The sequence below is a fragment of the Phocoena phocoena genome, chromosome 8, assembly GCF_963924675.1.
Source record: "Phocoena phocoena chromosome 8, mPhoPho1.1, whole genome shotgun sequence".
Taxonomy (NCBI): domain Eukaryota; kingdom Metazoa; phylum Chordata; class Mammalia; order Artiodactyla; family Phocoenidae; genus Phocoena; species Phocoena phocoena.
Window position 1 is genome coordinate 58263527 of NC_089226.1, and position 17243 is coordinate 58280769.

Sequence of the window (17243 nt, forward strand, 5' to 3'; positions counted from 1 at the left end):
TGTCTAAGTCACATAGAGATGCCATGATAGGTGTACATGAAGGGAAAGAGGGAAAAGGCAGTGTTTTGTGCAATGGAATGAAGTAAGAGAAACAGATTTTGATTTTAAATAATTATCAGACGTTTGCTTTGTGTCAGGCTCAGCACTGAGCTCTTTATTTCATTGTCTCACTTTAGCCAAACCATACAATGATAGGTAAAACATCTATTATTCATTTAATTTGGGAAATGAAAAACATATTTACAAAGCCTGAGCTACACTGCTATACACCACTGATCCACTTTCTTTCTCTGACAAAGTAGAATGTTACCATAATGGATAATATACTGCTGAAGTTCTCCTTTATTTTAAAACAGGGGAAAGGACCACTTGTACTTTGCAGAGAATTCTGATACAATAAAGGACTCTTTCTTTGGACTACAGCACCATCTTAATTCAGGACAGAGTTTAGGGTCTATGACTCTGAAAGGCAAAGCCCCACAGAAGCAGATGTCCCTTCTCAACAGTTCTGAATTGCGGCCTCAAATTAGGACAGTTGCCAAGAGTCACAGTGACTCATGCATTCTTTCTTCAAACAACCCTCCTACCAAGGACCTTCTTTTAGGTATGTATATATTTGTGAACTGAGACTAAGCTATATTTATTGGGATTACTCTGCTCATTAGGCAACCTACAAAGAGAACCAAGACTTCTGTTTGAACTAAATAGCCAAATACAAGTGAATATCTTACTAGAGTCCTGAATTTCTAACCATTTAAGAGCAGCTCTATTAAACCACTGAGTTTCTTCTAAATAATTACTGGGCACTTATAATTTTAACTTGAGGGAAGGAACCATTTAAAGTGAACCTGGGTATGGGAGGAAAGCCTTTATCATAGAAAAATATTAGTCCTGATTTTTTTCGAGATAATTCAAAGCAAATAAGATTTTTATCTCATCATCAGAATTTACTTATACCATTGTGCAGAGACTAGTACTAAACTTGTTTCATATTCTGAAAACTGTTGTTTTCAGTGGGAACATTCAGTGCACAGAAACTGCTGATCTTACGCCTGGGTATTAAATATGACTGACAGCCAAACAGAAGTAGAAAGGAGTTGGTTTACCTGTGTAAGGGCTTACACTGAAATTTAAAAAGGAAATAGGAAAGAGGTTGTATTACCTCATTTTAGGTAGTGGTATTATATGAAAAGCAATTTTGGTACCTTATGTTACACTGTAATGGTCAACCATATATCTCTGTGACATCAAGATCATGACATAAATTTGTCTTCATCCTCACAAGTAAGATTTCCAAAGTAGAATATCTGCAGCGTTAGTAGAAAAGTCTTTTAAATTAAAACTACTTGGACCTCTGTTGGGTCATGATCCATAGACTAAGCAAGTCTTGCCTTATCTGTGGAGCTGGACAGGGGTAATGCGACCATTGTCTGATGTCCATACTTCATTTCCTCCAGGATGTTTCTTTCCTCAGATTGTGTTACTCTGAACCATTTTATTTTTATTTACCAAAGTACTGTACTTGGCTATTTGCAGTGTTTTCAAAACCAAATGTTTCTTTTTGTGTGTTTTTAATCTTCAATACTTGGTGCAATAGAAGCTGCAAAGATGTGCCACTTTATCTATGAAATGGAGTTTTGTATACCAATAAATTCTAGTTTAAAGACAAAAAAAAACTACATGGATACAAAATTTACATTCTTAAGGATTTTTTTTTAATGAAGAAAGACATTGTGTTAATATTTTTTCAACTAAAATGTCTATGATCCCCTAGTTTAAAAAATATACTCTGATTATGGTATGTTTATTTTTTTATTTATTTTTTTACTTTTTTGTTTTTGCATGCATTGGGTCTTCGCTGTTGCGCGTGGGCTTTCTCTAGTCGTGGTGAGCAGGGGCTGCTCTTCATTGTGATGCGCAGTCTTCTCATTGCAGTGGCTTCTTTTGTTGCGGAGCACGGGCTCTAGGCGCATGGGCTTCAGTAGTTGTGGCTGGCATGCTCTAGAGTGCAGGCTCAGTAGTTGTGGTGCACAGGTTTAGTTGCTCCACGGCATGGGGGATCTTCCCGGACCAGGAGTCAAACCCGTGTCCCCTGCATTGGCAGGCAGATTCTTAGCCACTGCACCACCAGAAAAGTCCCTATATTAATTTTAGACTTTAATGCAACCCTAGGCTACATTAACAAGAAAGAAAATTGCCTGACTATACTCAGCGCTTGTCATTCTCACACCTGGAGTATTTTGTGTAGACCTGGTCAGCAGACTTTGATAAAATATTTGTTCACTCATTAAGCAGTTATTTATTCAGCACTTACTAAATGTCTGGCAGTCTTCGAGGTGTTAAGAATATAGCAATTTAAATTTATTTTTTAAAAAGGCACAAAATCCTCCCCTACGGATCTTATATTCTAGTAAGAATACCAATGATAAATTAGATAAATAAGTAACTATGTAGTGTTAGATGGTAATAATGGCAATGGGAAAAAAATGAAGCAAGGAAGAAGAGAGGATAGAATGCTGTTTCATGTATGTTGGCAAAGGAAGTCTTTCTTTTTTAATTTTTTTTATTTTTATAAGTTTTTTTTATTTTTTTGCTTTTGACTTAGAGTTCTTTTTTTTTAATCTTTATTGGAGTATAATTGCTTTACAGTGGTGTGTTAGTTTCTGCTTTATAACAAAGTGAATCAGTTATACATATACATATGTCCCCATATCTCTTCCTTCTTGCGTCTCCCTCCCTCCCACCCTCCCTATCCCACCCCTCTAGGTGGTCACAAAGCACCAAGCTGATCTCCCTGTGCTATGCAGCTGCTTCCCACTAGCTATCTATTTTACATTTGGTAGTGTATATATGTCCATGCCACTCTCTCACTTTGTGCCAGCTTACCCTTCCCCCTCCCCGTGTCCTCAAGTCCATTATCTAGTAGGTCTGTGTCTTTATTCCCATCTTGCCCCTAGGTTCTTCATGACCTTTTTTTTTTAGATTCCATATATATGTGTTAGCATATAGTATTTGTTTTTCTCTTTCTGACTTCCTTCACTCTGTATGACAGACTCTATGTCCATCCACCTCACTACAGTTAACTCAATTTTGTTTCTTTTTATGGCTGAGTAATATTCCATTGTGTATATGTGCCACATCTTCTTTATCCATTAATCTGTCGATGGACACTAGGTTGATTCCATGTCCTGGCTATTGTAAATAGAGCTGCAGTGAACATTGTGGTACATGACTCTTTTTGAATTATGGTTTTCTCAGGGTATATGCCCAGTAGTGGGATTGCTGGGTCGTATGGTAGTTCTATTATTAGTTTTTTAAGGAACCTCTATACTGTTCTCCATAGTGGCTGTATCAATTTACAATCCCACCAACAGTGCAAGAGGGTTCCCTTTTCTCCACACCCTCTCCAGCATTTATTGTTTGTAGATTTTTTTGATGATGGCCATTCTGACCGGTATGAGATGATATCTCATTGTAGTTTTGATTTGCATTTCTCTAATGATTAATGATGTTGAGCATGCTTGTGTTTGTTGGCAATCTGTATATCTTCTTTGGAGAAATGTCTGTTTAGGTCTTCTGCCCATTTTTGGATTGGGTTGTTTGTTTTTTTGATACTAAATTGCATGAGCTGCTTGTAAATTTTGGAGATTAATTCTTTGTCAGTTTCTTCATTTGCAAATATTTTCTCCCATTCTGAGGGTAGTCTTTTCATCTTGTTTATTATTTCCTTTGCTGTGCAAAAGCTTTTAAGTTTCATTAGGTCCCATTTGTTTATTTTTGTTTTTATTTCCATTTCTCTAGGAGGTGGGTCAAAAAGGATCTTCCTGTGATTTATGTCAAAGAGTGTTCTGCCTATGTTTTTCTCTATGAGTTTTATAGTGTCTGGCCTTACATTTAGGTCTTTAATCCATTTTGAGTTTATTTTTGTGTGTGGTGTTAGGGAGTGTTCTAATTTCATTCTTTTACATGTAGCTGTCCAGTTTTCCCAGCACCACTTATTGAAGAGGCTGTCTTTTCTCCACTGTATATTCTTGCCTTCTTTATCAAAGATAAGGTGACCATATGTGCATGGGTTTATCTCTGGGCTTTCTGTCCTTTTCCATTGATCTGTTTTTTGTGTGTGTGTGCCAGTACCATACTGTCGTGATGACTGTAGCTTTGTGGTATAGTTTGAAGTCAGGGAGCCTGATTCCTCCAGCTCCGTTTTTCTTTCTCAAGATTGCTTTGGCTATTTGGGGTCTTTTGTGTTTCCATACAAACTGTGAAATTTTTTGTTCTACTTCTGTGAAAAATGCCAGTGGTAGTTTGATAGGGATTGCATTGAATCTGTAGATTGCTTTTGGTAATATAGTCATTTTCACAATGTTGATTCTTCCAGTCCAAGAACATGGTATATCTCTCCATCTATTTGTGTCATCTTTAATCTCTTTCATCAGTGTCTTATAATTTTCTGCATACAGGCCTTTTGTCTCCTCAGGTAGGTTTATTCCTAGATATTTTATTCTTTTTGTTGCAATGGTAAGTGGGAGGTTTTAATTTTTTTTAACTTTTTTGTTGTTGTTGTTTTTGCTGCATTGGGTCTTCGTTGCTGTGTGTCAGCTTTCTCCAGTTGCGGCGAGCAGGGGACTACCCTTCGTTGTGGTGCATGGGCTTCTCATTGCATTGGCTTCTGTTGTTTCAGAGCACAGGCTCTAGGTGCACAGGCTTCAGTAGTTGTGGCACATGGGCTCAGTAGTTATGCCTCACGGGATCTAGAGCACAGGCTCAGTAGTTGTAGCGCACGGGCTTAGTTGCCCCGCGGTATATGGGATCTTCGCAGACCAGGGCTCGATCCTGTGTCCGCTGCATTGGCAGGCAGATTCTTAACCACTGTGTCACCAGGGAAGTCCTAAAGGAAGTCTTCTTTAAGAAGTTAATATTAAAGATCTATAGAAGATGAGTTCCTTCTAAGGAGAGTACCTAGACTGGGGAAGGGACCACCAAGAGATATTTAGCCTCAAGAAAACAGCTACCATTTACTTACCGTTCATTATGTGCTACCTACTATGCCAAGTGCCTTATATACAAAAACCAAGTGAGGTTGGGATTGTTATCCCCATTTTAAAATGAAGACACAGGCTCACAGTTAGGGAGCTTCTGCCCTATCAAACGGGACAGCAGCTTCTCAGCTCCAGTTCATCATTATCTTAAACTGTACAGCAAAGTTCTTTGCTTCTTCCTACTGTAGGTTCCTTGTTTACCTAGGCCTGCTTTTTTTAAAAATCAAGACTATGCTGGCCAACTGTTCAAGCCAAATAAAATATGCCAGGTACAACCCATGGGCTGCCAATGTGCAAATTTCTTCCATAAGATGTACTAGGATCATTGGGTTTAAAGATAAAACAAGACAGATTGTGACTCAGTCTGGGTTAATAGTTCTTCCTTGCAAAAGTGGGAAGGGATAGCTTCAAGAGATAGTGAATTCTGTATCACTGGGAATCATCGAGTGTGGGCTGGATAACCTTGTCATGGGACTCTTACAGATGGGATTAAATCATCAAGTAGACAGATATGATCTTTAAAGATCCCTTCCAACCACAAGACCGTGGAGCACTAAGATTAAGTGGGTCATTTTAGTAAGTAGGTCTAAAGCTAGTCATGGAGGTTTATAACAAATACATAAACCTAATTATCTTCCTGGTCTTTATTATACTGACATCATACCAGTAAGGGGGGGACAGAGCTGAATTAGTCATCGAGCTAGAATTTATGAAACACTGACTACACATCCTGCTTATAAGAGTTGGTGGTTTTCTTGTTTTTTTTTTTTAACTTTTTATTTTATATTAGAGTATAGCCGATTAACAATGTTGTGATAGTTCCGGGTGCACAGCAAAGGAACTCAGCCATACATATACATCTATCCATTCTCCCCCAAACTCCCCTCCCATCCAGGCTGCCACATAACATTGAGCAGAGTTCCCTGTGCTATACAGTAGGTCCTTGTTGGTTATCCATTTTAAATATAGCAGTGTGTACATTTCAATCCCAAACTCCCTAACTCTTCCTTCTCCCTATCCTTCCCCCACTGATAACCATAAGTTTGTTAAGAGTTGGGGTTTAGAATAGATAACAAGGAGTAGGAACAAAAACCAAAAGCTGTGTACTTCCCTGTTTAGCAGGGGCTGTGCCCATGGCATGTAGGAAATAAACAAGGGAAACATTTGTCACGAACTCAGCTAAGTGCCCTTCCCTTGTGTTAAAAAAATAATTATTGGGCTTCCCTGGTGGCGCAGTGGTTGAGAGTCCACCTGCTGGTGCAGGGGACACGGGTTCGTGCCCCGGTCCGGGAGGATCCCACATGCCGCGGAGCGGCTGGGCCCGTGAGCCATGGCCGCTGAGCCTGAGCGTCCGGAGCCTGTGCTCCGCAACGGGAGAGGCCACAACAGTGAGAGGCCCACGTACTGCAAAAAAATAATAATAATAATAATTATTGAGCTGAGGTGCAGGAAGATGCCATGACAGCTCTTTTAGTGTGGAACCAGCTTCCTCTTAAGAAGGGGAGTTAAGGTGGTGTTGTTGCCATGCCTTAGACTTTAGAGAAACTATTCTAAGAATGGCTGTTTCAAGGAAGAAACCACTTGGAGGCCAATGAATAGACCACCCTTGCTCAGATTTGTCCTACTTGTTGTCTGCAATGTTTATTTCTTTTTTAAAACCTGCTATTGTAAAGTATCTTAAGTACCTATTCCTATTCAAATGACTAATTAAGTCACTCTTAAAATATTACTATTCCCAGGGAAATTTTATTTAGCAGGGATGAAAACTTTAAGCTCAGTTCAATTCAGCAGATATCTTTTGAGTGCCTATTTTGTGTCAGCCATTGTTTTGAGTATTGGGGTTACAGTGATAAATAAGTTAGTCCCAGACTTAATGAATGCATTGTAGTAAAGGAAACAGACTCTAAAGCAGATACAGTACAATTTTGTATCATATATGCAACAGTGGAAGTATTTATTGAAACATTTAATCAAATTCCTGATATATACTAGGTACTGAGCTTACAAAGACCAACAAAAGCCAATCTCTTGTCTCAAAGTTGTTTGGGTGAGATAGACAATTTTAATACTGCATGGTAATTCTTTGATGGAATCAGATATGCAGAACTTTGAGAACACAAAGGAAGCATTGTGTTTAAGGAATTAAATATCGTTGTGTATGGTTAGATTATAAAGTACCAAGTACCAAATATCTCTAGGGACATTTTGGGTATCAGTAGAAAAACTATTTTTCTACATGGCCCTGAAATCAAATGAAATTTATTATTGACACTGCTTGTCATTACCTACTTTATTCATAAAGCATTTATTGAGTGTGCCCACTTCATTAAAGAACTTTAAACCATATCAAATTAAGCCAGGTATTAACTAGAAACTAAAAGGAGGAGGGCTTCCTGTCACATAGCAAGCTTCCTTAACCAAATTTTCAATGCTAGCAGACCATGTTTTTCTCACCCTTTCTCACTGAATAAACAAGACAGCCATTTTCTGACTGAATCCCAAAGAGATTTTTTTTAATAAGTAAAAACAAAAATACATACTTATATAGCCATTATTTACATAGAAAAAGTTAATGCATATTATTAAGTGAAAAAGCAGTTATAAAACAGTATACATAATTGGGTCATTTGTAGAGATGTGGATGGACCTAGAGACTGTCATACAGAGTGAGGTAAGTCAGAAAGAGAAAAACAAATATTGTATATTAATGCATATACGTGGAATCTAGAAAAATGGTACAGATGAACTGGTTTGCAAGGCAGAAGTAGAGACACAGATGTGCAGAACAAGCGTATGGACACCAGGGGGGGAAGTGGGGGTGGTGGTGTGATGAATTGGGCGATTGGAATTGACATGTATACACTAATATGTATAAAATAGATAACTAATAAAGAACCTGCTGTATAAAAAAAAATAAAAATTCAAAAAAAACTGTATACATAATATACCACTTTTGCAAAAGAAAAAATTTATATATATACACACACACACACACATATATAGATGTATGTATGCACAGATTAAAAACTATCCGGGGGACTTCCCTGGTGGCGCAGTGGTTAAGAATCTGCCTGCCAATGCAGGGGACACAGCTCCGAGCCCTGGTCCGGGAAGATCCCACATGCCGCGGAGCAGTTAAGCCTGTTCGCCACAACCACTGAGCCTGCACTCTAGAGCCTGCGAGCCACAGCTACTGAAGCCCGCACACCTAGAGCCTGTGTTCCACACAGAGAAGCCACCACAATTAGAAGCCCGTGCACCACAACGAAGAGTAGCCCCCGCTCGCCGCAACTAGAGAAAGCCCGTGCACAGCAACGAAGACCCAACGTAGCCACACACACACACACAAAAAAACTATCCAGAATATATCAAAATGTTAATCAGTATTTGTGGGTAGTGGCATTAATGGGAATATTAGTTTTCTATTGCTGCATAACAAGTAACCACAAACTTAATGGCTTAAAAGAATACCCATTTATTAGTCACAGTTCTGTGGATCTGAAGTCCAGCAAGGTATGGTTGGGTTTTCTGCTTAGGATATCATAGGCTACAATCAAGGTGTCAGCCAAGCTAAATTCTCATCTGGAAGCTCTGAGGGAAAATTCACTTCCAAGCTCATTCTTGTTGACAGAATCCAGTTCCTTGCAGTAGTAGGACTGCGGTCCCATTTCCTTGCTGGTGGTCCGCCAGGGTCCACTCTCAGCTCCTAAAGGCCGTAAGGCCACATGCATTCCTTGCCACGTGGTCCTCTCCATCTTCAAGACAGCAATGAAACATTACATCCTTCTCATGCTTTAAATCTCTGAGTTCATATCCTGCAAACAGCCAGAAAAAACTCTGCTTTATAAAGGTTTGGGACCACCAAGGTAATCTCCCAGTCTTGAGGTAGACTGATTTGGAACCATGATTACATCTGTAAAATCCCTTTATGGCAATACCTAGATGACTGAATCACTGGGAGAAGGTATTTGTATACCAGTGGCTGGAAATTTGGGGGGAACTATCTTAGAATTCTGCCTACATCACTTTTTGGCCTTTTGGCTAAGATCAAGTATAGAATTCTGCCTACCACAGATGGTGATCTTTATTTTTCTTTTACTTATACTTTCACATAACACATTGAACATAGAATATTTCAGGGTTTTTCGGGTTTGGGGTTTTGAGTTTTTAAGCTATATTTTGAACTCTTTATGCTAACAAATGTTGAATGTTTATGGATCTGTTTGGCTTATTATTTTCTTGGCCTGACTGCCATGTCTTCTTTATTTTTAGAAGCTATAAAACTCTAGACCAAGATGGACAGGCATTTGGTATCTAGTCTTACCTACGTCCTAAGCAACTGTGGAACCTCAAGAAAATAATAATTCTTCCCAGTGTTCCTTGAAATAATACCACTGGTCCTAAGCTTTTAAAAAGAAGTCTAAGAAAAAGTGGGGTCATATATGTATAGTGGTTAAATCATAGGATGTAGAGTCATCCTGGTTATACTGCATGCATAACTTGGGCAAGTTACATATCCTCTGTGCCTCAGCTTTGTCATCTGGAAAATGAAGGAAATTATAGTACCTATTTCAGAGGATTGTTGGGAGGATTAAATGAGTTCCTATACATACTTAGAGTAGTGCCCAGGAAGTGGTAAGGGTTCAATAAATGTTATCCTCGTTAATTGTTGTTGTAGCTTAGGGATGGGAGAAATTTTACCTATCAGAAAGTTTAAAGACTTTATCCTGACTTTTCTGTTAACCTGATGTATGATCTTAGACAAGTCATAGAAATGTTTTGGTATTCTTTTCTTCATCCATAAAAGTATACATTTGGACTAGATTATCACTATGACTCCTAACAGTTTAGCTGATATAGTTGTTAGTGTTCCTTAAATAATAATGACATTAAAACTGTTACAAATAAGAGAATTCAGTAAGATAGCTAGATACAAAAATAATATATTATGTAGCTATTACTAAATTTATTATGTGCAAACACCAGTTGGAAGAGTCAATGCATGTATATGACTCCAGTAAAGGCTGTCAGTCTCTACATAATGGAGACTTCATTCACTGCTGTAATGCCAACATCTAAAACGGTCCACGTGATAGAAGCTCAGTAAACATTTGTTGTAAGGTGAATGTCCACAAGGGATTCTCAAGCTAGTGGGGAAGGCAGACAAGTAAGCAATTATAGTACACTATGGTAAGTCCTGTGAGAGAAGGAAAGGTGCTAAATGTTTCAAGTGTTTCTGTTGGATTTTAGATTTTCTGTGTTGTGTTTTTTCCTCTTCAGCTCTGTTAGAACAAGGCAATAAACTGCGTAATGCCATGGTGATTTCTACAATGAAATCAAGCCCAGATACTAGCATGTTGTTGGAAGAAGTTCATCCTTCTATGAAGGAAGATTTTCTTAGAGCATCTACACAGTAAGTTACTGGATAAACGTGAACCCCAATAGTTAATTTCTTGGTAGTTGTTAACATGTGTTTTTTGTCAAGATATGGACTGAATAATCTTGGAAATGTTCAGCAGGTAATTCTTAATGTGGTAGAAAAGAAGCCTAAACTAGGAGCTAAGATACCCAAAATCTAGACCTAGCACTGACACTTGCTAAATATGTAAATGACTAAACTCTTAACTCCTTCTGAACCAGCATGCTCATATAAAAAATGGGTATATTCTCTTCTCCCTCTCTTCCATAAATGAAATGAGATTCTAATATAGGAAAGGGCTTTGTAAATTGTGAAGTTTTATGTATATTTAAGGTGAAGGCTGAAGTATGTTAAATATTCCATGTTCAATTAATTCTGATTTAGATTTTTCCCATATGTTAGCCACTGAAAAAATATTTTTTTTCATCCCTTAGAATCAAAGCCTTGTCTAGGAATCAATTTAAAGACCACATTGAAGATCACCTCCTCCCTCCAACTGAGAATACATTTTGGAAACATGACACAAAAGCTGATACCAGAGCCATACAGCTGCTATTGGGCAGGTAAGAGCTCTTAACTAGCTTTCTTTCCTTTTAAATTATTCCTCCAATTCATTGTGTACATTGTTAACAGATTTATCTTCTTAAAGCAACACTTCCTTAGAATAACCAAGTCATTCCCTTGGTTATTCACTACCTACTAAATAAAAATCCAATCTTTAGCCTTTTATTCTTAGCTTCACTTACAGAATGGTCTCCAATCTACCTTTCCATTCTTATTTTTCATCTCTCTCCCCAACACCAAGGTTAGCTAGCAGGTTATAATGAAAAGAACATGGATTTTAAACAGACACAAGTTGAAATTTGAGGTCTGTCTCTTACTACCTATGTGGCCTGAACAATTAGGCAGGAAAAAAATATATAAGGGTTCCAAATTGGAAAGGAAGAAGTAAAACTCTTTATTCACAGATGACATGATCTAGTATGTAAAAAAATCCTAGGGCTTCCCTGGTGGTGCAGTGGTTGAGGGTCCGCCTGCCAATGCAGGGGACATGGGTTCGTGCCCCGGTCTGGGAGGATCCCACATGTTGCGGAGCGGCTAGGCCCGTGAGCCATGGACGCTGGGCCTGCGCGTCCGAAGCCTGTGCTCCACAACGGGAGGGGCCACAACAGTGAGAGGCCTGTGTACCGCAAAAAAAAAAAATCCTAAAGAATCCTCTAAGAAACTATTAGAAATAATAAATAAATTCAGACAGATTGCAGGATACACGATCATTATATAGAAGTCAATTGTACTTTTATATACTTGCAATGAACAATTGAAAAGTAAAATTAAGGGAATTCCCTGGTGGTCCAGTGGTTAGGACTCTGTGCTTTCACTGCTGGGGCCCGGGTTCGATCCCTGGTCAAGGAACTAAGATCCTGCAAGCCACACAGTGTGGCCAGAAAACCAATAAGAAAGAAAGAAAGAAAAAATTCCATTTATAATAGCATTGATAAGAATAAAATACTTAGGGATAAATTTAACTAAAGGAGTGTAAAACAACTCTGGAAACTACAAAACATTGTTGGAAGAAGCTAAAGAAGATCTAAATAAATGGAAAAACCCCCATGTTCATGATTCAATGCAATCCCTGTCAGAATCATGGCTGGCTTCTTTGTAGAAATTGAAAAGCTGATTATAAAATTACTGTGAAATTACAAGGGACCCAGAATAACCAAAAGAATCTTGAAAAATAAAAAAATAGGATTCACACTTTGCTATTTTAAAACTTACTATAAAGCAAGAGTGATCAAGTCAGTTTAGTACTGGCATAAGGATAGACATACAAATAAATGGAATAGAATTGATAGTCTAGAAATAAACCCATGTGTTTATGGTCAGCTGATTTTCAACAAGAGTGTCAAGACCATTAAATGGGGAAAGAATTGTCTTTTCAACAAATGGTACTGGGACAGCTGGCTAGCCACATGGAAAAAATGAAATTGGACCCTTACCTCAAACCATATAAAAAAATTAACTCATTATGGATCAGATAGCTAAATGGAAGAACTAAAACTATAAAATTCTTAGAAAACACAGAGGTAAATCTTTGTAACCTTGGATTTGGGAAAGGATTCTTAGATATGCATCAAAAACACAACCAACAACAATAAAAAATAGGTAAGTAGATAAATTAGATTCTGTCAAAATTTAAAATGTGCTTCAAAGGATACTATTAAGAAAGTGAAAAGATCACAGGAAGGAAGAAAATATTTACAAATTATATATCTGATAGAAGATTTATATCTGGACTATATAAGGAACTCAACAACTTAATAATTATGGTACAAATAGCCCAATTTAAAAGATGGGCAAAGTATCTACATAGAGATTTCTCCAAAGAAGATAGTCAAATGGCTAATATGCACATAAAAGATGTCAACACCAGGGGCTTCCCTGGTGGCTCAGTGGTTGGGGGTCTGCCTGCCGATGCAGGGGACGCGGGTTCGTGCCCCGGTTCGGGAGGATCCCACATGCCGTGGAGCGGCTGGGCCCGTGGGCCATGGCCGCTGATCCTGCGTGTCCGGAGCCTGTTGCTCCGCAGCGGGAGAGGCCACAACAGTGAGAGGCCCGCGTTACCGCAAAAAAAAAAGATGTCAACACCATTAGTTATCAGGAAAAAGCAAATCAAAACTATAAAAAACTTCATACCCACTAGGATGGTTAGAATCAAAAAGTCAGATTAAGTGTTGGTGAGGATGTGGAAAATTTGGCACCCTCATACACTGTTAATAGCAGTGTACAATGATGCAGCCGCTTTGGAAGATAGTCTGTCAGTTCCTTAAATTGCTACACATCAAGTTACCATATGACCCAGCAATTCAACTCCCTAAGTATATACCCAAGGAAAATGAACATATAAGTCCACAAAAAAACATGTACATGAATTTACATAGTCATAATAGTCAAAAATGTCCATCGGCTGATTAGTTGATTGTTTTAAAGTGGAATATCCACACAATGGAGTATTATTTGGCCATAAAAAGGAGTAAAGTACAGGTAACATGCTGCAGCATGAATGAACCTTGAAAACATCATGCTAAATGAATGAGGCCAGTCACAAAAGAGTACATATTTTATGATTACATTTATATGAAAATTACAAAATAGGCAAATCTCTAGAGACATAAAGATTAGTGGTTCTTTAGGGCTGCGTGTGATGGATGGGGCATAAGTGATGATAGGTCTTGAATACAGAGTTTCTTTTTGAGGTGGCATAAGTGTTCTGAAGTTGACTGTGGTGATGATTGTTCATATTTGTAAACATACTAAGAACTATTGAATTGCTCACCTTAAATGGGTGAATTGTATGTTATGTGAATTATGTCTAAATAAAGCTGTTTAAAAAAAAATAGGAATCAAGAATCCAGCACAGTGAATGAAAAAAAACTACACCAAGATATACAATCATGAATTTTCAGGATAGTATAAATAGACAATCTTAAAAATGTCCAAAAAGAAAAAAAAAAACTTAAGTGTACAATATCAGGAATTGGAATAACATCACTTATTCCATAGAGTTGACCAAAATGGAGACATAGGAGACTTCTGAGCTCGCCTCCTCCCACAGATGCACCAAATGTACAGCTGCACACAGAGCAATTCCCTCTGAAAGAGATCGAGAAAGTAACTGACCAACTCCTACACGTCAGAGGAATGGGAAAATATCATCAAATGAGTAGGAAAGTCTGAGAAACACTCTCACCATAAACCCCACCCCCAACACAGCACCATACAATCAGAAGGGAATCCCCAACTCTTGGCTTCTCCTTGAGGAGCAAAGGACTTGAACCCCACATCTAGCATTCCCAACTTTTAAGATTCTTACCAGAGAGATGAGCCCCCAAAACATAATGGGTGCAGGAGCACCCTCACCCTGACAGCTGTACACCTAGACCCAGCACAGAGGAAGCAGGCAAAAACACCCATCTCCCAGTTTCTCCCTGGAAGGTGCTTCTAGTGAGGGTCCAGCTTCTAATCAGCGTACATCTAGATGTTGGCTGTGATCCTCCCCTTTGGGACACTAATGGGTCTTAACACACCCTCCACTACTGGGAGCCACTAAGAACAAAGAAGAAGGCTTAGAAAGTCACAAAAGCTTATGAGGCAACTAAGATCTTGGGCTGGGCTGATCAATGAGGTTCATCCCTTACACAAGACCATTCTATCAAGACTGAGACGGGTGACGGTTTTATCTAATAAGCAGAAACCAACACAGAAAGGCAAGGAAAATAAAGAAACAGAGGAATATGTTCCAAAGGAAAGGACAGGATAAACATCCAAAAACTGATCTTAATGAAGCAAAGATAAGTAATTAACCTGATAGAGGGTTAAAAATATGGTCATAAAGGTGTGCTTACTGAGGTCAGGAGAACAATGCATGAACCAAGTGAGAATTTCAACAAAGAGATAGAAAAACTTTTTAAGTACCAAACAAATCACAGAGCTGAAGAATACAATAACTGAAATGAAATATTCAGGAGGGGTTCAACAGCAAACTAGATCAATGGGAAGAAAGGATCAGCAGACTCAAAGACAGGGCAGTGGAATGCAATCAAAGGAGCAAAAAGGAAAAATTTTTAAATGAAGCAGTTAGATAGCTTAAGGGATGTTGGGGAACCAACAAACACACCAATATACACATTATAGAGGTGCCAGAAGAAGAAGAGATAGAGAAAGGGGCAAAAAGCTTATTCATAGAAATAATGGGGACTTCCCTGGTGGTTCAGTGGCTAAGATTCCATGCTCCCAATGCAGGATGCCTAGGTTCAATCCCTGGTCAGGAAACTGGATCCCACATGCCGCAACTAAGAGTTGACATTCCACAACTAAGAGTTCACATGCTGCAACTAAAGATCCCACATGCTGCAATGAAGGTTCCACATGCCACAACAAAGAAGATACCACGTGCCACAGCTAAGACCCAGTGCAGCCAAAAAATATAAATATTTTTTTTTAAAAAAGAAATATTCAAAGAAATAGTGGCTGAAAACTTCCCTAACCTGGGAAACAGTCATTCAGATCCAGGAAGCCCAGAGAGTTTCAAGTAAGATAACTCAAAGGAGACCCACACCAAGACATGTTATAATTAAATTGTCAAGTTACAAGGAAAGCTTCTTAAAAACAGCAAGAGAAAAACAACTTGTTATGGACAAGGGAACCTCCATAAGATTTTCAGCAGATTTTTCAGCACAAATCTTGCATGCTAAAGGGAAGTGCGATGTTATATTCAAAGTGCTGAAAAAAAAGAACAGCCAAACAAGAATACTGTACCTGCCAAAGTTGTCCTTCAGAATTGAAGGAGAGAAAGTATTTTCCAAGCAAAAACTGAAGGAGTTCATCACCATTAGACCAACCTTCCATGAAATATTAAAGGGAGTTCTTCAAACTGAAACCAGAGGACACTAATTAGTAGCAAGAAAACATGAAAGTATAAAACTCATTGATAAAGTTAAGTATACAGTTAAATTCAGAATACTCTATTACTCTAATGATGGTAGAGAAATCACTTACAAATCTAGTATGAAGGTTAAAAGACAAAAGTTATAAAAATAAATATGACTACAATAAGTTGTTAATGGACATACAGTGTAAAACGATGCAAATTGTGACATCAGAAACTTAAAATATGGGGGGGAGGAGCTTTGGTATGTGTTCAATGTTAAGTTATCACCTTAAAATAGACTATTATAAATGTAAGTTGTTTTATGTAAGCCTCATGGTAACCACAGGGCAAAAGCCTATAGTGGATACACAAAGGAGAAAGAGAAAGGAAGCAAAACATACCACTACAGAAAGTCATCAAATCCTAAAGGAAGAGAGCAAGAAAGGAACAAAAAAATTACAAATCAACCAGGAAGCAATTACCAAAATGGTAGTAATAAGTTCACTCCTATCATTAATTACTTTAAATGTAGATGGACTCAATTCTCCAATCATAAGATAGAGAGTAGCTGAATGGATAAAAAAACAAGACCCAACTATCTGCTGCCTACAGGAGACTCACTTCAGCTTTAAGGACACACACACGGGATATGAAAGATGTTTCATGCAAGTGGAAACCAAAAGAGAGTGGGGGGGTTACCTATTCTTATATCAGAAAAAAATAGACTTTAAGCCAAAGACTATAACAAGATAAAGAAAGTCATTATATAATTATAGTTGGTCAATTCATCACAAGGATACAACAACTGTAAATATTTAGGTACCCACCCTAGGAGTACTTAAATATATAAAACAAATGTTAGTAGATCTGTAAGGTGAAATAAACAGCAATACAGAGGACTTCACTTTTAGCAATGAATAGATCATCAAAACAAAATCAGTAAGGAAACGTCGGGACTCAAATGGCACATTAAGTCAGATGTCCGTAACAGACATATACAGAACATTCCCTCTAACAGCAACAGGGTACATACACTTCTCAAGCACACATGGAACATTCTCCAGGAGAGATTATATGTTAGGCCACAAAAGAAGTCAATATATTTAAGAAGATTGAAATATGAAGCATCCTTTCCGATTACAATGGTATAAAATTAAAAGTCAATATCCAAAACTAGAAAATTGAAAAATATGTACAGATTAAACAACAGGCTCCTTAGCAACCAGTGTGTCAAAGAAGAAATCAAATAAGAAATGTAAAAATATCACTTAAGACAAGGGGAAAAAAAACACAACATACCAAAACCTATGGAATGCAGCAAAAGCATATCTAAGAGGGAATTTTATAGCAGTAAACA

General features: G+C 38.1%; 1 protein-coding gene across 1 annotated transcript in view; it reads left to right on the plus strand.

The window, feature by feature from the left end:
* The window catches only part of C2CD3 (C2 domain containing 3 centriole elongation regulator), a 127690-nt gene that overhangs the window by 11988 nt on the left and 98459 nt on the right, over nucleotides 1-17243 (plus strand). The window contains exons 5-7 of the mRNA XM_065881898.1: nucleotides 357-604; nucleotides 10320-10452; nucleotides 10893-11021. Coding sequence (XP_065737970.1) covers nucleotides 357-604; nucleotides 10320-10452; nucleotides 10893-11021 — 510 coding nt within the window. The remainder of the gene's footprint in view (nucleotides 1-356; nucleotides 605-10319; nucleotides 10453-10892; nucleotides 11022-17243) is intronic.